Raw genomic sequence first — 23,605 nt, 5'->3', positions numbered from 1 at the left:
TTTAAAAGTTTTGGATATTTCATGTGAATTTTTGACATTGTGAAATAGTCCGCTGTAATAAATTGCTATTATTCTTCATCATGATGAGGTTATTATGTAAATATCCCATTAAATAAATTACATAAAATGTATGGCTTTTGATGTTGTGAAAATGTGCACTTTTCTAAATTAGGTACTGTATTGTATTTGTGAAATTATGGAATTGTCCGCTCTTATAAATAACTTTCATTCTTTTAACTTATGACTCTTCCACACATGCACTCACAATGTTAAATGTATAAGGATAATGATATAAATATATGCCGTAGTCTGTGATTGATCTCGCTGTATTTTCCTTATGCTGTTGCCCAGCCCATCAAAGACAAATCCTTACTCATCTGACATTATTTTACCATCATCTGAATATATAATACCTCAAAACGACCTCCAGAAACTATATTTTTATTGTCACAATCTCAGCTGCAGACGTGGCTGTCAGAAATTGTGATCCTCCCTATTGTGTCTAAAATGAAGTCACCACTAAGGCTCTCTGCTGATTTTCTGACACCCCCCCCCCCCCCCCATACTACATCTCCTCTCAATTGGAGCCCCAGAGTTTGTACATTTTGTCATCACTAAACATCACTATCATTAGATCAGCAAAGAGCCTTAAGGGTGACTTGTCTGATTTTAGACACCATACAGGAGGATCACAATTTCTGATAGGTGCAGATGTGGCTTACAGAAATTGGAGGAGAAAGAATACTGAATTGCATCCGAAGAACACCATACCCACTGTGAAGCACGGGGGTGGAAACATCATGTTTTGGGGCTGTTTTTCTGCAAAGGGACCAGGACGACTGATCTTTGTAAAAGAAAGAATAAATGGGGCCATGTATCAAGAGATTTTGAGTGAATATCTCCTTCCATCAGCAAGGGCATTGAAGATGAGACGTGGCTGGGTTTTTCAGCATGACAATGATCCCAAACACACAGCCAGGGCAACAAAGGAGTGGCTTCGTAAGAAGCATTTCAAGGTCCTGGAGTGGCCTAGCCAGTCTCCAGATCTCAACTCCATAGAAAATCTTTGGAGGGAGTTGAAAGTCCGTGTTGCCCAACGAAAGCCCCAAAACATCACTGCTCTAGAGGAGATCTGCATGGAGGAATGGGCCAAAATACCAGCAACAGTGTGTGAAAAGCTTGTGAAGAGTTACAGGAAACGTTTGGTTTCAGTTATTGTCAACAAAGGGTACATAACAAAGTATTGAGATGAACTTTTGGTATTGACTAAATACTTATTTTCCACCATGATTTGCAAATAAATTCTTTAAAATCAAACCACATTCTGTCTCTCATGGTTGAGGTTTACCCATGTTGACAATTACAGGCCTCGCTAACATTTTCAAGTGGGAGAACTTGCATAATTAGTGGTTGACTAAATTATGTATGTACTCTATGTATACATAAAAAAAAAAATATATATATATATATGTATGTATATTAGGGCTGTCAAACGATTAAAATTTTTAATTGAGTTAATTACAGCTTAAAAATTAATTGTAATTAATCGCAATTCAAACCATCTATAAAATATGCCATATTTTTCTGTAAATTATTGTTGGAATGGACAGACAAGACACAAGACGGATATATACTTTCAACATAGGGTACATAAGTACTGTATTTGTTTATTATAACAATAAATCAACAAGATGGCATTAACATTATTAACATTCTCTTAAAGCGATTCAATTAATTGCGTCAAATATTTTAACGTGATTTATTTAAAAAATTAATTACCGCGCGTTAACGCGATAATTTTGACAGCCCTAATATATATACATATATAAATATATATATATATATAAATATATATAGAGAGAGAGCGATAGCAACATCAGGAAAAAAAGAACACGAAAAGCTGGAGAAATATCAAGGGTTGAAGGAAGAGTTGGATAAAATGTGGGGAGTGAAGGCAACTGTGGTGCCAGTAGTGATCAGGACACTAGGAGTAGTAACCCCCAAGCTGGGTGCATGGCTCCAACAGATACCAGGAACAACGTCCAACATCTCCGTTCAGAAGAGCGCAATCCTAGGGACAGCTAAGATCCTGCGCAGAACCCTCAAGCTCCCAGGCCTCTGGTAGAGGACCCGAGCTTGAAAGGAGAGACCATACCGCCCGGGTGGGCTAGATGACGATTTTTTTTTTTTTTTTTTAATACATACATATGGCGGATTTTATGGTGTTTTCCACCATATACAGTGCCTTGCAAAAGTATTCGGCCCCCTTGAACCTTGCAACCATTCGCCACATTTCAGGCTTCAAACATAAAGATATAAAATTTTAATTTTTTGTCAAGAATCAACAACAAGTGGGACACAATCGTGAAGTGGAACAAAATTTATTGGATAATTTAAACTTTTTTAACAAATAAACTGAAAAGTGGGGCGTGCAATATTATTCGGCCCCCTTGCGTTAATACTTTGTAGCGCCACCTTTTGCTCCAATTACAGCTGCAAGTCGCTTGGGGTATGTTTCTATCAGTTTTGCACATCGAGAGACTGACATTCTTGCCCATTCTTCCTTGCAAAACAGCTCGAGCTCAGTGAGGTTGGATGGAGAGTGTTTGTGAACAGCAGTCTTCAGCTCTTTCCACAGATTCTCGATTGGATTCAGGTCTGGACTTTGACTTGGCCATTCTAACACCTGGATACGTTTATTTTTGAACCATTCCATTGTAGATTTGGCTTTATGTTTTGGATCATTGTCCTGTTGGAAGATAAATCTCCGTCCCAGTCTCAGGTCTTGTGCAGATACCAACAGGTTTTCTTCCAGAATGTTCCTGTATTTGGCTGCATCCATCTTCCCATCAATTTTAACCATCTTCCCTGTCCCTGCTGAAGAAAAGCAGGCCCAAACCATGATGCTGCCACCACCATGTTTGACAGTGGGGATGGTGTGTTCAGGGTGATGAGCTGTGTTGCTTTTACGCCAAACATATCGTTTTGCATTGTGGCCAAAAAGTTCAATTTTGGTTTCATCTGACCCGAGCACCTTCTTCCACATGTTTGGTGTGTCTCCCAGGTGGCTTGTGGCAAACTTTAAACGAGACTTTTTATGGATATCTTTGAGGAATGGCTTTCTTCTTGCCACTCTTCCATAAAGGCCAGATTTGTGCAGTGTACGACTGATTGTTGTCCTATGGACAGACTCTCCCACCTCAGCTGTAGATCTCTGCAGTTCATCCAGAGTGATCATGGGCCTCTTGGCTGCATCTGTGATCAATTTTCTCCTTGTTTGAGAAGAAAGTTTGGAAGGACGGCCGGGTCTTGGTAGATTTGCAGTGGTCTGATGCTCCTTCCATTTCAATATGATGGCTTGCACAGTGCTCCTTGAGATGTTTAAAGCTTGGGAAATCTTTTTGTATCCAAATCCGGCTTTAAACTTCTCCACAACAGTATCTCTGACCTGCCTGGTGTGTTCCTTGGTTTTCATAATGCTCTCTGCACTTTAAACAGAACCCTGAGACTATCACAGAGCAGGTGCATTTATACGGAGACTTGATTACACACAGGTGGATTCTATTTATCATCATCGGTCATTTAGGACAACATTGGATCATTCAGAGATCCTCACTGAACTTCTGGAGTGAGTTTGCTGCACTGAAAGTAAAGGGGCCGAATAATATTGCACGCCCCACTTTTCAGTTTTTTATTTGTTAAAAAAGTTTAAATTATCCAATAAATGTTGTTCCACTTCACGATTGTGTCCCACTTGTTGTTGATTCTTGACAAAAAAAATAAATTTCATATCTTTATGTTTGAAGCCTGAAATGTGGCGAAAGGTTGCAAGATTCAAGGGGGCCGAATACTTTTGCAAGGCATTGTACATATTACATTTTTGCATCGTGAGAAAATACTTTTACTTTTTACTTGTAAAGTCAATTTTAGAGCAAGTACTGTTGTATTTTTACTTGAGTATTTTTTTCTTGGATACTTGTAGATTTACTTGAGTGTTTTTGCACCTGTATCTGTCTGTATCTTTTATTTTAGTGGGAAAAAAAGGTGAGAACTTCATCCATCATTGAGTGTAGGGGACATTTAAAAATCATATAGTACAACATGATACAGCCAAAGGGGGAAAAAAATTCACTCGACTTACATTGACCGTGATGAGTACACCAAAGGCAGTTTAGGATGGCATAGCCTATACTAATGAAGGTTGGGGAACAACAACTAAGATCATCACACTGCTAAACCTATTAGAATAATTTATGTTCATATAGTCTCCATGGCTTAACCTTACTCAACAGTAAACAACGCACAAAGAACAAAGCACACAATAGTTGACTGAATATGTGCAGAATCAAAACAGATGCCAGGTAAACCGTCAGGCACCGACCTCAGGCTCAGATTCTCACAACAAGTGGGTCCAGTAAAATACGTACTGTACAGTGTGATTCTCGAATCGTCAGTAGGAGGCGCCATTAAGTAAAACTATGACGAAGGCACACGAAGAAGATAATGATGCTATTCTAATCTGCGCATGCGCCCGCTGTTTAACATACTGGATGAGACTCTGAATTTTGATTCCGAAGTTGCATGTACTTCTTCCATAAAACAATGGGTGAGTCGAAAACTTAATATCATGCCACGTACCCGGAAAACGGTTCGCTACAAAATGTGTAGCTGGCTGCTAGCTCAAGTTCTGGAGCACACGATGGTTCATTCAGCAGAGAGCTAAACATGTCTGCACATCTAAATAATGATCACATTTAGCTTCTATATAAAGCTTCCACACCACCTCCTACCCGTCGAATTGTAGTTCTAACAATAAACTTGGTCTAGTAAAATTCTGGGGTGTTTAGTACGCTATTTTGCGTAACAGATTAGTTTAGGTAGACTAAAATAAAATAGTTTTTGCGACAATATAGGGTAAAAATATTGAATGTAATGAATGGGAATTTTTGGTCAAAAATTTATATCTTGGAAGCATCGTGATTTTTTTTTTTTTTTCCGCAAAAACTGAATAGAAGCCCGCGTGGCATGATTTTTTGGTATATGTTGAAGTTGGAACGGACTCGATGTGTGGAAGTGGAAGAAGTGTACTGAAAAAGTGAGGTGAATAGGATTAAAGAGATTTTTTTTTTTTTTTTTTAAACTTAATACAATAGATGTAGCATTAAATTAGTTTGCAACATTACCAATGATGATTGTACCATCTACTTGTTGTGTACTGTACTGTGTTTCCCAGGAATACTATACGTTATCTTTTTCTAATTTCAGATTGCAGTATTGATGGTGCTAATGACGTAGCAAGTGAGACGTGCTCACAAGTGAGAGATCACTCCCCAGAATTGGAACGTAACCCATCACCTCCCCCTGACCCATCCGATGGAGAGGAGGTTAAAGATACAGATGCTATTGGGGACACAGTATATAGCAAGCACTGGCTTTTCAGCACATTGTCTCGTCTCATTCAGGTATCCAGACCTTTGTTACTCAAGCAGAAGCCATTTGTTACAGTGTTGGGAATGAAATATCCTGGAAAAGGACTGTAATCTTGAGTGTGAACTATGCTATCTAAAGATTTACAGCTTCATTTTTTTGAATCTGTCCATCAGAAGGTCACAAACACTTCAGATGACTCAGAAGGTCAGATGCAGCTTACTGACGATGAGGATGATGATCTGTGTCGAGTTTGGGATATGGCTATGGATAAGGTGTGTGCTTCATTCTTGATCAGCATACGTTTCTGGGTGTGAGTTAACAGTGTGCTTATTATTGTCTTCGAGACGGCGTACATCCTTAAAAGGGTTTTTTGAGTAATTATTTTTTGTAAAGGCTGGACTTCAAATTAGTTTTTTTGAGGGAGGGGGTCCAATGTGTCCAGTATGATGGAATATAATACCTGCAGTTTTGACTGGACTGTGTAATTTATAGTCACAAGATTATTGAAATCTGTGCCATTCATTCTGGATTTGTTTCTTTTAGCATTGTAGTGAGTGTGTTTTTTTTTTAATTTAATTTTATTTATTTATTTTTATATATATATATATATATATACAACACAGGATGTGGCTGGTTTCCTGCAGGACTTTAAAGCTCCGCATATTCTTCTTGGAGTCATAGCCAAATCTTGTAACCCACGTCTGACAGTGAGTGATGATATATATATATATACTAGGGGTGTAACGGTACACAAAAATCTTGATTCGGTATGTACCTCAGTTTTGAGGTCACGGTTCGGTTCATTTTCGGTACAGTAAGAAAAAATGCAAAATATGAATGTGCTGGTTGTTTATTACACACTTTTGTGCTTTCAACAATAGGAACAGTAGCCTATACAAAGCTAGAATTCTGCTCAAAAAGTAATGGGTATTTAAAGATATTAATCCAACAACAAGTTGCCTTTCAGACCCCGCGTATTGGTCAGCTTTCTTTCAGAAAGAAAGAAGAAAAAAGTCCTGTGCTAAAGAGAAAAGCAATCCCAATGACAAAGATTTTAACCTGTATTTTACAAATGAAATGCCTCAATGAAACATTTTTTTTTCTTATGAACGGTTTTCAAAAGCTTTATTGGTGGATTTTCTCAAGTTAAAGCGCCACACAGAAATTAATAAATTTAATTGTGTATGCAGGATCTGTCTATTATTCTTATTATTTAATTACAGGTGTTTTAGCTCATTTCAATTTATTTTATTTAAATGGGCTATTAATTATTTTATTATTTATTATGTGTTTGTATTTTACAAATGTGATGTAGTATTCATTTATATTGTATATTTTATGTTGTATAACTTTAGTTCCTATGGGAATATTAGTTCCTACTTGTTCTGTTGTAGTAGGCGGGTTTTGTATTGAACACGGGGCCGTGTTGGATATTATTATAGCAGAGAAGACAACTGTAAATCAACAAAGACAAATCAACTGTGCCCCGATCTACCACTCAAGAGATCCGATGGACTTAAAAAGTAAGTTACAATAGGGACTGGGACGTACTACGTCATTGTTTGGACCCGCCTCCATGCTGGCAATATAATTCACTTCCGGGCCGGCAGAGTCAATGCGGATTGTAACGTGTGGTAGTGCTAAGCTAACTCTTTCGGTGTTTTAGAAAGAAAATATGGGTGCTTATTGTTGCGTTACCGGGTGCAACAGCGTCTCCTACGACAAAAAAAGGGGTTAGGAAAAATGGACTCACTTTTCACCGTTTTCCTGCATGGAGGACCAAATATCAGATCACGAAGGTACGACGGATGGCTGGATTGCAGCGGTTCGTCGGAAAAGCATTTCTTATGATCATATTTCTGCTGGAATGAGAGTGTATTCCCCTCATCTCTACTCTTGTAAGTTGAACGATTTATCCGTTTTGGTTTCAATACGTTTTTTGTTTTTTTCTTTACTGTTGTGTAAATCTGCCTCGGTAGCAATGCTAACCTACTCCTCCTCATCACCTACCTGTTGTGTTACTAGGAAAACCTGCATATGAAATGCTGACAACACATCCCGTTTGGTCACCATATCTCTTCTTGGGTTATTCTGAGGTCAAGCGCACCACATCGGAGCGTTGAGAGGTTGGAAAGGCGAAGAGTGCACGCTGAAACTTCAGTTTGCTCTGCTCTTACAAACACGATCCCAAGTGTTATGAAAAGTCAATAAAATATGAATACCAAAACATGACTTGAACAACTTCTTGACAAACTAACTGCTTGTTGTTTACTTCAGGTCTTCATAATAAACAGGTGTAATAATTACAAAGTCAGGTGACTTAATTTTGTTATTCGGAATATGCATTGACAATTTTTGGACAGTGTTGTAGACAAGAACTGGGACTGATAAGTTGCAATAGATTTATTTCAAGTAATGCAATTTCTCCAATACGATATTTGAATTGACAGTTTAAAATCTTTAAATTAGTGCAAACAAGGCCCACCCTCTGACGGTGGCAGCAAATATTATATAATTATAAGTAATACACAAATACAAGATCACAATAAACGTGTCTTTGTCAAAGCAGTTTAAAACACTATTTACTGGCCTTGGGTAAATTGCCAGACAGGATAAATATGTGCTTTAAAGTTCTTGCATTTCCACTTTAAGTATTGCAAGTACTAGTCTCCAACACAGTATTTGAACTGACAGTTTAAAATCATTTTAGTACAAAATGGCCCACACTCTGGCAGGGGGCAGCAAATATTATAATACATAATACATTATAAAAAGCTATATACTATATAAATACAAGATCACAACAAAACCTGTATTTTTCAAAGCAGTTAAAAAACATCCAGTCGCCTTAGGTAAATAAAGGTGTATAAATATGTACTTTACAGTTCTTGCATTTCTACGGAGCCCCCCGGGTGCCAGGATAGAAAAAATAAAAAATCATAGCTAATCTGTACCCACAGTTTACTAATCTGTGGGTACAGTTTAGTAATCTGTACCCACAGATTACTAAACTGTAGCCACAGATTAGTAAACTGTACCCACAGTTTAGCAATCTGTACCCACAGTTTACTAATCTGTACCCTCAGTTTACTAAACTGTACCCACAGTTTACTAATCTGTACCCACAGATTAGTAAACTGTACCCACAGTTTAGCAATCTGTACCCACAGATTACTAATCTGTACCCTCAGTTTACTAAACTGTACCCTCAGTTTACTAATCTGTACCCACAGATTAGTAAACTGTACCCACATTTTAGCAATCTGTACCCACAGATTACTAATCTGTACCCACAGTTTACTAAACTGTACCCACAGTTTACTAATCTGTACCCACAGTTTAGCAATGACCCGGAAACGGTAGTCACCAGTGTTTGGCGGGGACTCCAAACGTCGAGGGACCTGCACCTTCTGCCCTCGGCGAACAAAGGGGTTTTAAAAGGTAACTATTGCACAATTTCTTTGGTAGCCGTCTACATTTTCAGGTGTCATCAATCAATATGGCATGTTGTGTGTTAGTAGCCGCTAATACGGCTACTAAAAATAGGTAACTGACAAATGAACACTACTTGAATTAAGCACGCACGGACACGACAGCAGCACAGAAAATGTGCAAACACAACATGCCATATTGATTGATGACACCTGAAAGACGCCTACCAAAGAAAACGTGCAATAGTTACCTTTTAAAACCCCTTTGTTCGCCGAGGGCAAATGGTGCAGATGGTTTCTCGGTCGGTCCCTCGGCGTTTGGACTCGGAGTCCCCGCCAAACATTGGTGACTACTGTTACCGGGTCATTGCTAAACTGTGGGTACAGATTGCTAAACTGTGGGTACAGTTTAGTAAACTGTGGGTACAGATTAGTAATCTGTGGGTACAGATTGCTAAACTGTGGGTACAGTTTACTAATCTGTGGGTACAGATTAGTAAACTGTGGGTACAGTGTAGTAAACTGTGGGTACAGATTAGTAATCTGTGGGTACAGATTGCTAAACTGTGGGTACAGATTAGTAAACTGTGGGTACAGATTAGTAAACTGTGGGTACAGTTTACTAATCTGTGGGTACAGATTAGTAAACTGTGGGTACAGTTTAGTAAACTGTGGGTACAGATTAGTAAACTGTGGGTACAGATTGCTAAACTGTGGGTACAGTTTACTAATCTGTGGGTGCAGATTAGTAAACTGTGGGTACAGTTTAGTAAACTGTGGGTACAGATTAGTAATCTGTGGGTACAGATTACTAAACTGTACCCACAGATTAGTAAACTGTACCCACACTTTAGCAATCTGTACCCACAGTTTACTAATCTGTACCCACAGTTTACTAAACTGTACCCACAGTTTACTAATCTGTACCCACAGATTACTAAACTGTACCCACAGATTAGTAAACTGTGGGTACAGATTAGCTATGATTTTTTATTTTTTCTATCCTGGCACCCGGGGGGCTCCGTACATTTCTATTTTAGGTATTGCAACTTTTCCAACACTATTTGAATTGACAGTCTAAAGTCTACATAAGTGCAAATAAGAATATTATAATTTAAAAATAATAATAGAATATATAAATTCAACATTACAATGAAAGGTGTCTTTGTCAAAGTGGTTAAAAAAAAAAAAAAAAAACAACGTCACTGGCCATAGTTAAATAGCCAGGCAGAATAAATATGTGCATTAAAGTTCTTGCATTTTCACAAGTTAAAAGCCCGCAGTTCATCGACGAGAAGGGCAGACCCAGATGGCGTCTGCTGCAGGGGCTTGTTTGAGTCCGACACAGGACAAATGGAACCACTCCATTGAACAAATTTTCTTTGTCAAATGATCCAAGAAGAGAGATGGTGACCAATCGGGATGTGTTGTCAGCAGGTTTACCTAGGAACACAACAGGTAGGGGAGTCGTAGTAGGCGAGCATTGCTACCGAGGCAGATTTACACAACGGTGTAAAAAAACAAAAACGTATTGAAACCAAAAGTGGATAAATCGTTCAACTTACAAGAGTAGAGATGACAGGAACACACTCTCATTCCAGCAGAAATATGATCATAAGAAATGCTTTTCCGACGAACCGCTGCAATCCAGCCATCCGTCGTACCTTCGTGATCTGATATTTGGTCCTCCATGCAGGAAAACGGTGAAAAGTGAGTCCATTTTTCCTCACCCCTTTTTTTGTCGTAGGAGACGCTGTTGCACCCGGTAACGCAGCAATAAAGCACCCATATTTTCTTTCTAAAACACCGAAAGAGTTAGCTTAGCACTATCACACGTTACAATCCGCATTGACTCTGCCGGCCCGGAAGTGAATTATATTGCCAGCATGGAGGCGGGTCCAAACAATGACGTGGTACGTCCCATTCCCTATTGCAAATTTGTTCGAAAATCGACCGGATCCACCGTATTTTTACACGAATGACTTCCGGTCTGCTAGCTAGTAGTATTGACGCAGAAGGGTCGCGTCTCGCTTCACATAATAAAACTCTGCCTTTCTTTTAGCGTGCATCGCGTTGGGACGCGTCACGCGACCGCACTGCGACTGGTGTGCATTGGCTGATTGACTTTAACGGCCGCGTTTCACTGCGTTCTCGCGGCGGCCATGTTGTCGCGCCGTTGACGTTTCTTACTGTCCTACTGTGTTGGTCCTCATTATAGTAGAGAATACGGAGTACATACAGTGCTGCTCGAAAGTTTGTGAACCCTACAGCGATGGTCAGATTTTTTGTAAAAAAAACTAAAATAACCTTATTAAATGTTAAGTTATACCCAAATCCACAATACTGACATTCCAAATAATGGACTGAAACAAAAGAAATAGTTATATTGTCATTCTTTATTTAACAAAAGTGGTTGATTTAAGAAAAACTCAGATATCATGTGTGCAAAAGTATGTGAACCCCTTCAGTTAATAGGATATTGCGCCTCCTTTTGCAGAGATTACCTCAACCAAACGGTTTCTGTAGTGACTAATCAGCCTCTCACATCTACTTTGGGGGATTTTTGCCCATTCTTGCTTGCAGAACGCAGTCAGTTGAGAGAGGTTTGATGGGCGTCTGGCATGAACTGCTCGCTTCAGGTCCCGCCACAGCATTTCAATGGGATTTAGGTCAGGACTTTGACTGGGCCAGTCCAGAACACGAATCTTCTTCTTTTTCAGCCATTCCTTGGTTGTATTGCTGGAATGCTTTGGATCATTATCATGTTGCATGATCCACCTTCTGCCAAGCTTTAACTTCAAAACAGATGGCGTCAGGTTATGTTCTAGGATTTGACAATATTCCTCAGAATTCATGATTCCCTGGACTATGTGGAGTTGTCCAGGTCCTGAGGATGAAAAGCAAGCCCAGATCTTGACATTCCCACCTCCATGCTTCACTGTTGGGAGAAGGTTCTTTTGGTGGTATGCAGTGTTGACTTTTCGCCAGACATGGCGGTTTTGGTTGTGACCAAACAGTTCAATTTTGCACCTACATCAGTTGATGAAAACTCTTTTTAATTTAGTCTTGACAACACAACTGTTAAAAAAACAAAAAAAAACTACTGAATTGATTGATTAGGAAATCAGGTTGAAATAATAGAAAATTCCAAAATGTTGAGGGGGTTCACAAACTTTTGAGCAGCACTGTATAATCTACACAAAGAAACTAACCCGATCGACTCGCAGCCTCAAAAAGTAAGGGTTACATTACGTCGGAAACTCGTACGGTACGCCTCCGTTCCGAACCGACCACCAAGTACCGAAACGGTTCAATACGAATACATGCACCGTTACACCCTTAATATATAGATAGATATCTCTTCAACTCAGCACCATTTTTACTCTCCTTTATGAGCTAGTACAATGTATTAAAGCTTTGCTGGTCTTCTTTAGGAAATTTGTGTAGGAATACTTGGGAACATGGCTTGCTTTCCTTCTACCTGTCTAACTCTCAGCCAAAATGAAGACCTAGGGTAAATGATAATACCGAGAGCAGAAGATCAAATGCAACATTGTCTGTCATCTTTGTTGATGCAAGTCCCTATTTGTCCACAGAACTGTGCTGTTGCTTTTGTTGGGAGATACAGATCCGCCAACACTTCTTGAGACTTGCAGGTACCACGTGCATTTTCTGTGGGGGACTGATACAACCTTTGGCAAAGTCTTCTCTTGTGGTATCTGCAGGTTGATTCTGACTTGTGTCTCTCAAAATGATGTCAGTTCTCTTTGGCTTCAGCGAATTCGACATCAGACGTCTCTCCGCTCCAACCTACTGTTCATCATGTCCAGTTCAACCAACAGTATTTTCCTTTATTCACTTGTGCACACTTTAAAAGTTTATGTAATGTTGTGCCCGCTGCACATGTACATTATAGTTTAAAGAGTGATGATATGAGATGCAATTATGCAACATTTTGTCTATCACCAACTCTTTGTCCTCTTTGATTGCTGACGTTAGTGGTACTGTTTTTACAGCCGACCTGCTCGAAAAAGTTGGCGAGCTTGTTGAAAAGTTGTTTGACCTTGATGAGGAGCTGATGAAAACTTGGATCACAGTTCGGCCTTGTGAAGAGGGGAATGATGGTGGCAGCTGTCTTGATTTAGCCCCATGCCTTCTTGAGGCTGCCATTCAGCTTAGGTACGAACCCCCAGGTGAAAGTCTAATTAATGTGGGTAGCACTTGGCAGTATTGTGATATACTGTAGATGCAATGCTCACAGCATCAGGAACACCCACACAATGACACTTAATACAGGAATTAATAAGTATTATTGTTTGACGCTTTCTTTCTTTTCAAAACTCATATATTGTCATGTATTAATGTTTCAGCTATTAATGTTTCATCATATTGCATGTATTAATGTTGCAGCTATTAATGTTTCAGCATATTGCATCACACTCATGCATCGCAAAGCTTTCATCACATGTACGGTGTACACTTTATTATGTCACAAAGAACAACTGAGAACACTATATAAGCCTCGAACAGACAACATTCAGTGTCAGGTCGTCAGCGATTCAGCATGTTTGCATGCCAACTAGCCATTATCGCTTGACCTGATTGTTTCCTTTGCCTGTCAAAATTATTAAAATCCTGTCTGCGATACGCAACTGGTTCCTCCGTCTCGTACATGACATACAGTTGTGGTCAAAAGTTTACATACACTTGTGAAGAACATAATGTCATGGCTCTCGTGAGTTTCCTGTTATTTCTACATCTCTTGATTTTTCTCTGATAGAGTGATTGGTCAGATACTTCTTTGTCACAAAGAACATTCATGAAGTTTGGTTCTTTTATGACTTTATTATGGGTGAACAGAAAAAAGTGATCAAATCTGCTGGGTCAAAAATATACATACAGCAGCGCTAATATTTGGTAACATGTCCCTTGGCCATTTTCACTTCAATTAGGCGCTTTTGGTAGCCATCCACAAGCTTCTGGCAAGCTTCTGGTTGAATCTTTGACCACTCCTCTTGCCAGAATTGGTGCAGTTCAGTTAAATTTGATGGCTTTCTGACATGGACTTGTTTCTTCAGCATTGTCCACAAGTTCTCAATGGGGTTTTGGGAAGGCCATTCGAAAACCTTAATTCTAGCCTGATTTAGCCATTCCATTACCACTTTTGATGTGTGTTTGGGGTCATTGTCCTGTTGGAACACCCAACTGCGCCCAAGACCCAATCTTCGGGCTGATGAGGTTAGGTTATCTTGAAGAATTTGAAGGTAATCCTCCTTCTTCATTATCCCATTTACTCTATGTAAAGCACCAGTTCCATTGGCAGCAAAACAGCCCCACAGCATAATACTACCACCACCGTGCTTGACGGTAGGCATGGTGTACTTGGGGTTAAAGGCCTCACCTTTTCTCCTCCAAACATATTGCTGGGCATTGTGGCCAAACAGCTCGATTTTTGTTTCGTCTGACCACAGAACTTTCCTCCAGAAGGTCTTATCTTTGTCCATGTGATCAGCAGCAAACTTCAGTCGAGCCTTAAGGTACCGCTTTTGGAGCAAGGGCTTCCTTCTTGCACGGCAGCCTCTCAGTCCATGGAGATGCAAAACACGCTTGACTGTGGACACTGACACCTGTGTTCCAGCAGCTTCTAATTCTTGGCAGATCTGCTTTTTGGTGATTCTCGGTTGAATCTTCACCCTCCTGACCAATTTTCTCTCAGCAGCAGGTGATAGCTTGCATTTTCTTCCTGATCGTGGCAGTGACAAAACAGTGCCATGCACTTTATACTTACAAACAATTGTTTGCACTGTTGCTCTTGGGACCTGCAGCTGCTTTGAAATGGCTCCAAGTGACTTGCCTGACTTGTTCAAGTCAATGATTGTTCAAGTCAATAATCACTCACAAGAAATTGTTAATTTGTGTTGCTGTATGTATATTTTTGACCCAGCAGATTTGATCACTTTTTTCTGTTCACCCATAATAAAATCACAAAAGAACCAAACTTCATGAATGTTTTTTGTGACAAAGAAGTATCTGTTCCAATCACTCTATCGGAGAAAAATCAGAGTTGTAGAAATAACTGGAAACTCAAGAGAGCCATGACATTATGTTCTTCACAAGTGTATGTAAACTTTTGACCACAACTGTATATATTTAACAATTTTAATTATTTTTGATTTTCTTTGGAGAGGCAAACTATTAGAAATGTTTCCCTAATTATGTCGATGCAAACTACCATTACAATAATGGACATATTGTCATTAATTGACAATGTCACTCAAAATTTTCATCATATTTGTAAAGGGAACATTTCTGATGCAGATCCTATGTTTGATGTACCCTATGCATGTATGAGGGTTTTAATGCATAAGCGTGTTTTTAAATTGATTTATTTTTTACAGATCAGAGTATCCAAATGGTTTGGAGGTTTACCTTCATGTCATGCAACTCTTAACTACAGTAAATGAAGGCATTGAAATGTTTGGTAAGTATGATAAACACTGTTTTAAGTAATTCTTCATCTGATGGCAAGTAATTACCAATTAATGTTCTACACTGTGACACAGTTTTAAAATAAGTCTCAAATGTTATTCCAGCTTCAACTGGAGGTCCAGGAAAAGCAGTGTGGGATTTTGTGAATGAGGTTGTCTGTGAAGACCTCTGCAATCCAGAAGATCTTGCAGTTGTTCTGCAGGAGCGGAAAGGCACTTTGATACAGGCCTTTTCTGTCTTACGAGCACTATATGGATTCCAGGAAAGGTGGGGCAGCAAAGATGACACAGGTAAATGTAATAAACTATGGAGCTATTGCTGTATACCTTTAAATTACTGTATTTTTCAAACTGTAAGTTGCTAACTCGCACTAATTGTTGTTTTTCTTTGAGGTATTTCCCTTGTTGGGACCATTTTGCAGGTGATACAGTACCAGAGTGAACAGAAGGCTGAATCCTCCACAAAGGAAGATGCACAAGATGATCAGCTCCTGACCTTATCAGATGTCATAAGCGAATTTCTGTCAGAAATATGTCTTCACATCTCAAAGGTAATTTTTAAATACACCCCTGGCAAAAATTAAGGAATCGCCAGTCTCATAGCATGCTTATGTTGTTGTTTAATTGAATAGGGTAAAAAAAGCATCACAGACACGACACCAAACTAAGTCATTTTAAATGGCATCTTTCTGGCTTTAACAAACACTAAAAGAAATCAAGAAAATAAGATAGGTAGGTAGTCTTAGGCCTGTCGCGATAACAAATTTTAGTGGGCGATAATTCTCTCATAAATTATTGCGATATGCAATATTATTGCGCCCCCCGCCCCCCAATTTTTTAAAAATCAATTTACAATAACACATTAAGAATACAGTATATATTAATAATACTAAGTAATATTAAGTTATATGTTCCGGTATTCACAAAAACATTTTGTGAATACCGGAACATATTTCCTCCACACCTTTTTAACCCCTGACCAATTTTCATGCCTGAAAACAGAAAAAGCACAATAAAACAAAGGAACAAATGGGCGGGAACTGGAGTCTATTTCTGTGACCGAACTATAAGAAACTGCCTAAAGGAAATTGGATTTACATAACACCTAACAATAATTAACGTTAAGTTTTAACACCCAAAAAGAAAAAAAACAAGGTGACAATGGGCTAAGGAAAAGTAATCGTGGACTGTGGATGACTGAGTGAAAGTCATATTCAGTGGTGAATCATGAATCTGCATTGACCAAGGTGATGATGCTGGAACTTTTGTTTGCTACAGTTCCTGTGAGATTTATGAAGACAACTAAAGTTCTAAAAGCCAGAAGTGGTGCTACAAAGTACTAGTGGTGTGTTAAATGATCTTTTGTTGTAGTTGTACTTTCATGATTCTATAATTTTCTCCTCAGAATTTAGTTATTCCATACTTTTTTCCTTTGAGTTGGTCTAAAAAGGTAACGGTTACCGACAACCACATCTTTTTTTTTTTCTTGATTTCTTTTAGTGTTTCCTAAAGCCAAAAAGTAGCCATTCAAAATTACTTTAGTTTTGTGTCACGTCTGTGATCTGCTTTTCTCTCTGCAGCAGAATCAAACATCTTCATGGACATCCTCAGAGAATCGTGATTCCATAATTTTTGCCAGGGGTATTGTCAGCGAGACTTAGGCCATGGCCACATGTAGTTGGGCTTTTTGATATATATATATATATATATATATATATATATATATATATATATATATATATATATATATATATATATATATATATATATATATATATATATATATACATACATATATATGGATGGGAATATTTTGTCCCATCCATCACTTTCTTGATGCGCATCAAAAAACAGTGTGAAAGACAAGACATAAATAAATTGTTGATCGTATTTTGTCTGTTTAGCCCTTGCCTTCTGAGATGTTAGTGAACCATTTAGCATTGTTAGCATGTTAACACAGGTCGCAATTGCGCACAGTCGCTAATGTGTTTATATATGTGCATTATATGTCTTTAATACATTTGCGCTGCATATGTAATGTTTAATGTTGTAAGATTCCAAATCCTCAGTGAGTGTAAGCGCATTCTCTGAATTTACACACGGGTCGCACATATGACATTTGAACATGTTTTGTCGCAGGCAGTGACGTATCGACTTTAAAGTGCCTGTGACAGCGTAAAAAAAATCTTAAATAGCATTTTTATGTGAATTAGAATCATATCTTGAGACAATTCGACTTTATACAACAATTCAGCAAAGCGCAGATGACGAGAAATTAGTGTTTTAATCTGCCGTTTAGCCCCGCCTGTCATTATAGCTCTCTAGCGTCCCCAGCTGGAAGATGACGTTGGCAGGGTCACGATTTCAGCTGATTTAGAATTCAGCCCATTGAGGGGGACGATTCAGAATGAGTAAAATTGTGACAGAGAGCAGCAAAATGTCATTGTTTCAATCTCTTCGCTCCAATAGTTTTGACAGGATATTCTTTTGATCAAATTATTTTTCCCCAATTGCTAGATAAATGGTATGGTCATGACAAAAAAACAGTCTTGTGCTAAATGGAATATGAAATGTTAAAAATGCATTTATTCAGTATGACAGGGCAAAATTACTGCATAATGGTCAAAACTGTCGACTTCTTGCACCTCCCGAACGGTATTTTATGCCACCGGAGTTAGTCAGGCTTTTTTCATTTCCCTGCCCCGGCTTCGGAGACGTAGGAAAGTGCGTAAACAAAGCAGGAGACGTGACAGATAGCCGACATGCTAACCCGAACCGAGCGGCGTTTCCCAGTTTTTTTTCTGCGGCGGGGAGGCAGTGTTCGTCGCCGGGGAGAGAAGGGGAAACGCCTCAAATGACAAATCACACAAAACTACCCCAACTTATGTCACACGGCGACGGGGTTGATCATCTTCACCGATCGGCCAGCCCACGGTGGCGGGCAGGCAGTGCTCGTCGCCGGGTAGAGAAGGGGAAACGCTGAAAATGTAAACAAAAGAGGAGTAGTATTATCACCCACAAAATGCAAGCCACCTCCTCATTAAAACGTCTGCCATGATCCCAGTATTTGACATAATATGAAACATGAAGCTTACTCCCTTGTTTGTCCATTGGTTTCTCTGTTGTCAGACTTGTTTTGCCTTAATCCGCAAAATCAGCTGAATCCGCAGTCCATCTGCATGCTGTAGAGCAATGGCTGTGTTGTGAGACCCGGGTGACGTCACATTTGCTTTCTTCCTCAACCCCAGACTGGAGCAGGAATTCACTCATTTCATGGCATGGTATTAAAAAAAAAAATTGAATTAATATAATGATTGCTTCCACACACATCCAAGCGGTCCATTTCATTCAGGAGCATAAAATACCGTGTGAAATATGAAATAAACATGCTTTTTGCTGTCATAGGCACGTTAAAATAATGCAAACCTCCTGTTATTAATGTACACATGACGACGAAATCAAATGCAGAATTACCGTAGAAAAAGTTATTTTTGCGAGATACCCTGCTATGTGTGGACATGGCCTTAGAAGGATTTATTATCGACTTATCTATGGTATTCTGTGATTTTTACAGGACACAGTAGCAGCCTTAGTAAAAAGAGGTGACCTGACAGAGATGAGCGTTCTCACAGCTTTTGGCATTTTACTTCCTAACTATCCATCACCAGTAAGTGAATTGTTTTTCCAACAATGGTTCACATAGGCACAGATGTCTAAAAGCTGTCATACAGAGAGTTACCTTTCCTTTAAAAGAAGGACAGGAGACGTTTTCTTGGGTGTCAAGCTGTTCCACCACTAGTCCAAAATTAGCCTGCTCAGTTTCGCATAAACTTCATGTGTACTTAAATAAGAAACGCAAATATATACATACAGTTGTTGAGGTATGTTGCTATGGCAGCGCTGTAAACTGAATTCGCACAGAGGCCGTAGCCCTATCATTGACATAGTCATTCAGCACTTAAGTAATTTACTACAGTAAATATTTACATGAAAACTACTTCTAAAACAATATAAAAAGATACATATGGCATTAGCTGTGTATTTATTTATATATTCATAAGTTGCTCCCAAACTCAAAACAAAACTTAAAGTAAATTGGTCCAGTTTTAATTGTAGTCTAGTCGATAATACTAAATTATTTTGTTCTTGTTCTGTATTTTAACATCAAATTAACAAAAAGTTGACAGTGTGTGTCATATGAGGATGTACGATGCCACAAATAAGCAACCAATATTTTTTCAATCTTCCATTTCATAGTTTCAGAATCTGATGTTCATGTTGTCCGAAGTTGATCCTGATTTGGCTGACAAAGTTAGGAAACGGTTTCCTGTCTGATGGCTGCCCCAGGTATTCTATCAGCCTTTGCATGGACAATTCCGACTGCCTCTTTTAGAAGCCTCTGTCCCCTCAAGACCCGCCCTTGTCCAAATATTTAGCTTTCCACCACAGAGCCCTATTCATTCATCCTTGACAGTTGTCATTACTGACAGACCTTATTATTTGTTGTATTTCCACCTAGTTTTCATTGTGCCGTAAAGGTTATTTTTGTATATTGTGATTGTATTTATGATTAAAGATGCTCTCTTTTCCTTTTTTTTTCAGTTTTGTTTCATATCTTCATCAGTGTGACAATTGACACAGAATTCAATAAGATTAAAACTGTCATAGAAAACTTAACCCTTTCCATGGCACGCATTGGCTGCCACTGACTGCTAGACATCCAATCCATTTTGACTGGTAGAGAGGCTGACAGCGATCCCAGTCAAAATGGATTTGGTACATTTGGTACTTTTTTGATGGTACATTTGGTACCATCAATGGCACTGAAACATGAGCATTCACACCCAATCCTCTCAGTCTATGAATTGGATGTCTATTGTTGTCAATGGCTGGTATTGTGTTAAATAACGGTGGGTGGGTGGGCGCCAAGTCTTTTTTTTTTTTTTTTTAAATTGCAAAAGACCTGGTCAATATAATTAACTCATTGGCTGCCATTTAAACTGATACAGTATATGTTCAAATTTGAACTGGGAGGGGTGGCAGTTAACAAAGTTCACTTTCTATTGGGAGGAGAACTGCTTGTACCAATATGTTTATTTTTTTGGTTGTAGTTTTATCATCATGTAAATGTTTATATTGATTGATATTTCATGTCACTACACGAAAGGAGCAATTGATTAGATGAAAATTTCAGTTTTATGTAATGCAGTTCATAAACAAAATTAATACGTCTGATTTGACATTGTCAGTCAACACTTAATAGAGTTTTATGTACCTTTGCGTTAGGGCTGGGCGATATGGCCTTAAACATGTATCACGATAAATTGAGCAGATTTATCTCGATAACGATAAATGACGATAAATTCGCCCAAGCGGACTGTTATATAATTTGAAAATCTGAATAAATGCATGAAATACAGATTAACTATTTCTTGTTGATTTATTTACCAGCATTCAATTTGATATACTGTATTTAACAATTGTACATGCAGTCTAAACATTAAATTTATAAAAATTAGGGCTGTCAAAATTATCGCGTTAACTGGCGTTAATTAATTTTTTAAATTAATCACGTTAAAATATTTGACGCAATTAACGCACTTGCCCAGCTCAGACATATTTAAATGTCACTAGAGTGAAAGGCCCACCTGTTAATTGTGCGGAGTTTTGCTGCCCTCTGCTGGCGTTTGGGTGCGACTGATTTTATAGTGTAAGTAATTATTGCCATCAACAATGGCGGGCTACTAGTTTATTTTTTGATTGAAAATTTAATTTTATTAAAACGAAAACATTAAGAGGGGTTTTAATATAAAATTTCTATAACTGATTTAGAACTGATTTATTGTTATAATAAACAAATACAGTCCTTATGTACCGCATGTTGAAAATATATATCCATCTTGCGTCTTATCTTTCCATTCCAACAATAATTTAGAGAAAAATATGGCATATTATATAGATGGTTTGAATTGCGATTAATTACGATTAATTAATTTTTAAGCTGTAATTAACTCGATTAAAAATTTTAATCGTTTGACAGCCCTAATAAAAATGTATTGTAAGCAATAAGAATCCAAGTATGAACATTTATAACAGCGTGTATGACTTGAACAATGTACATTGTCAAAATCAATATGCCTGTGCAAACATGTAATTGTAACACAAATGACTTGCAGCTTGAACAGTACACTTCAAAAAGACAACTTATTGTTAATGGCTGCTGTGATATAATTATTAAATACAAGTGTTTACTTTATGGTTTAAGGGTCCCCCCCCCCCCCCCCCCCCCCCCCCCAGTGCATTTTTTCATAAATGCACGCACAATAAAAATAGCTGGGGCCATTTCTCGGTCATTATAAGTTTCGCCGTTGGATTGTACTTTATGCAGAATTCTTTACCATCACAAAAGCTATCAGAGGAATCACACACACAGACCGATACAAAATAACGCCACATAGTAATTGCTAGATGCAGTCCGTGCCCAATCCACTCATTAAGTTCAGCCGTTTCGACAAGGTTAGAGCCTCTATCCGACTCCATAACGTTCATTTGTAGCGTTAGCCGCTAGCTAGCGTTAGCCTGGCTACCAGTAGAAAGCACTGAAAGCACCATCTCCGGAAATCGTGAGAACAAAGGAGGACGGCGGGTGAAAGCCCGTCTGGATGCCACCAAGAGTCTACTAAATGTCGGTTGAAAGTTTGGTGAACCTCCCTTAAGCCACACTCCATCACGTTTTGCTTGTAGCGTTAGCTGCTAGCGTTAGCTTACCAGGCTTTTGTTTGATTGGCTTCCTGATGATCACGTGACTCCCTACGTAAGCACATTCACTGCTTTCTTAAAGGGGAATGAACAGACGAACAACACAGAATCAAAGCGGGATGAAAAGACTATTTTCTTGTTTTATTAATTTACCGAATTTACCGACATGGTCAAAATTACGTCGGTCATCGTTAAGAATTTCGGTGACGGTAAATTTTCGGTTTACCGCCCTGCTCTACTTTGCGTATGTACTGATGTAATTGATGAGGGTATTTGTCAGACATGTCAGAAAATTCTTGTAAAAACTATCCCCTAAACCTTTTGAACCCCACTCCTACTTAATTTCTTCATGTGCAAATGACCTTCACTGAACCCATACTGAGTCATCTCACCAAGCATATGAGTAATGGTCCTAATGCTGATGGCAACATCAAGTGTTTACCTGAGGGTGACAGTCACTCAGTAAGGACAATAACAATAGATGAAAGGCTCATGCTTGGCAACAATGAGCTCATTTGCTTTCCAAATGCAACATTTCGTCCACTCGTCACGAAGAACAAGCCGGCCTACATATTACCAGCGTGCTTACGGGGGCCCTGTGAATATAGCAGCTTTTTAATTAAAGCTTGGATTGATATGTAGAATACTCTTTCTAATGGAAATCTGGAGATGGTGAGCATGTAAGCAGGGACAGAGATCGCCCTTTCTTGTAAATTCAGTTCTCTCACAGTACAAGCAGTGCCTCAGCTAGGCTCATAGTGCACATCGATGACCAGGACATCAGTTACGTCCTGTTTGTGTTGTGAAGGCATAGGATGAGTCAGATTGAAATGCGGGTGGCCTTTAAAGAAAGCTAGGGGCTAGTGACTTGCACTCCAACGGGCGCAGGGCCCTCGGGCGACACTCTCGGGCGAGTCACGTCACACAGATGAGGGTGAAGCGCAGATGCTTCCTGCTGCCCCGCCAAACTTAATTGGCGGCATGCCAGTCTTGGGCGTTTTCCGATATGATCTGACGCTTTGCTGACAACATCAAGGTTCTGATCCGTGCGAGGCTGTCTATATGATGCTGATTTCTGATGTCAGTTATTAACATTTCACAGAGGCCCACTCTGTTCTTTTCAATTGCATGACATTTAAGTCAAATGTTTCATTCATATCTAGTCTTAAATTTAACTTTGACTAAATTACAGTATGTACATTTCACGTGACATTCACAAAGAGCAATACATGGGATGGTGGTCGTGGACTTACCGTCACTCTGAGCGTATCTGAAAATAATACCCATAATTTATAACGACAATGTTTTGATTCATAACACAAACTGGTAATTGATTACCACAATCCCACTCCGTATCTTCCCAGAGCTTGCGACACAAATGGCCTTATTGTAAAATTAGGTCGACTGCATGTATGAGGAAAACAATAACTTAAAACGTGCAGAACATTGTATTACATGAAACAATTACATCATTAAAAAAAAGCAGTCTTGTAAATA

General features: G+C 38.9%; 1 protein-coding gene across 1 annotated transcript; it reads left to right on the top strand.

Annotated features, from left to right (window-relative positions):
- The first annotated feature begins 4,470 nt into the window (after positions 1-4,470).
- saal1 (serum amyloid A-like 1) lies at positions 4,471-19,938 on the top strand. The gene is made up of 13 exons (XM_057837908.1): positions 4,471-4,606; positions 5,266-5,462; positions 5,604-5,702; positions 6,054-6,137; positions 12,296-12,375; positions 12,458-12,517; positions 12,587-12,702; positions 12,878-13,040; positions 15,260-15,342; positions 15,455-15,640; positions 15,743-15,900; positions 18,924-19,016; positions 19,607-19,938. The coding sequence occupies exons 1-13, from the start codon at positions 4,582-4,584 to the stop codon at positions 19,682-19,684; spliced, it is 1,422 nt and encodes a 473-aa protein (XP_057693891.1). The 5' UTR covers positions 4,471-4,581; the 3' UTR covers positions 19,685-19,938.
- The last annotated feature ends 3,667 nt before the right edge of the window (positions 19,939-23,605 follow it).

Source organism: Corythoichthys intestinalis, chromosome 5 (genome assembly GCF_030265065.1).
Source record: "Corythoichthys intestinalis isolate RoL2023-P3 chromosome 5, ASM3026506v1, whole genome shotgun sequence".
Classification (NCBI taxonomy): Eukaryota; Metazoa; Chordata; class Actinopteri; order Syngnathiformes; family Syngnathidae; genus Corythoichthys; species Corythoichthys intestinalis.
The sequence above is the reverse complement of the archived record's forward strand: the minus strand, read 5'-3'. Positions and strand labels throughout refer to the sequence as shown.

Bases quoted from the DNA above. Each gene is read 5' to 3' on its own strand.
- saal1 (XM_057837908.1), top strand. From the start codon at position 4,582: ATGTACTTCTTCCATAAAACAATGG. The intron at 12,376-12,457 runs GTAAATGATAAT...ATTTGTCCACAG, and splicing joins AGCCAAAATGAAGACCTAGG to AACTGTGCTGTTGCTTTTGT. The intron at 19,017-19,606 runs GTAAGTGAATTG...TCCATTTCATAG, and splicing joins TTCCTAACTATCCATCACCA to TTTCAGAATCTGATGTTCAT.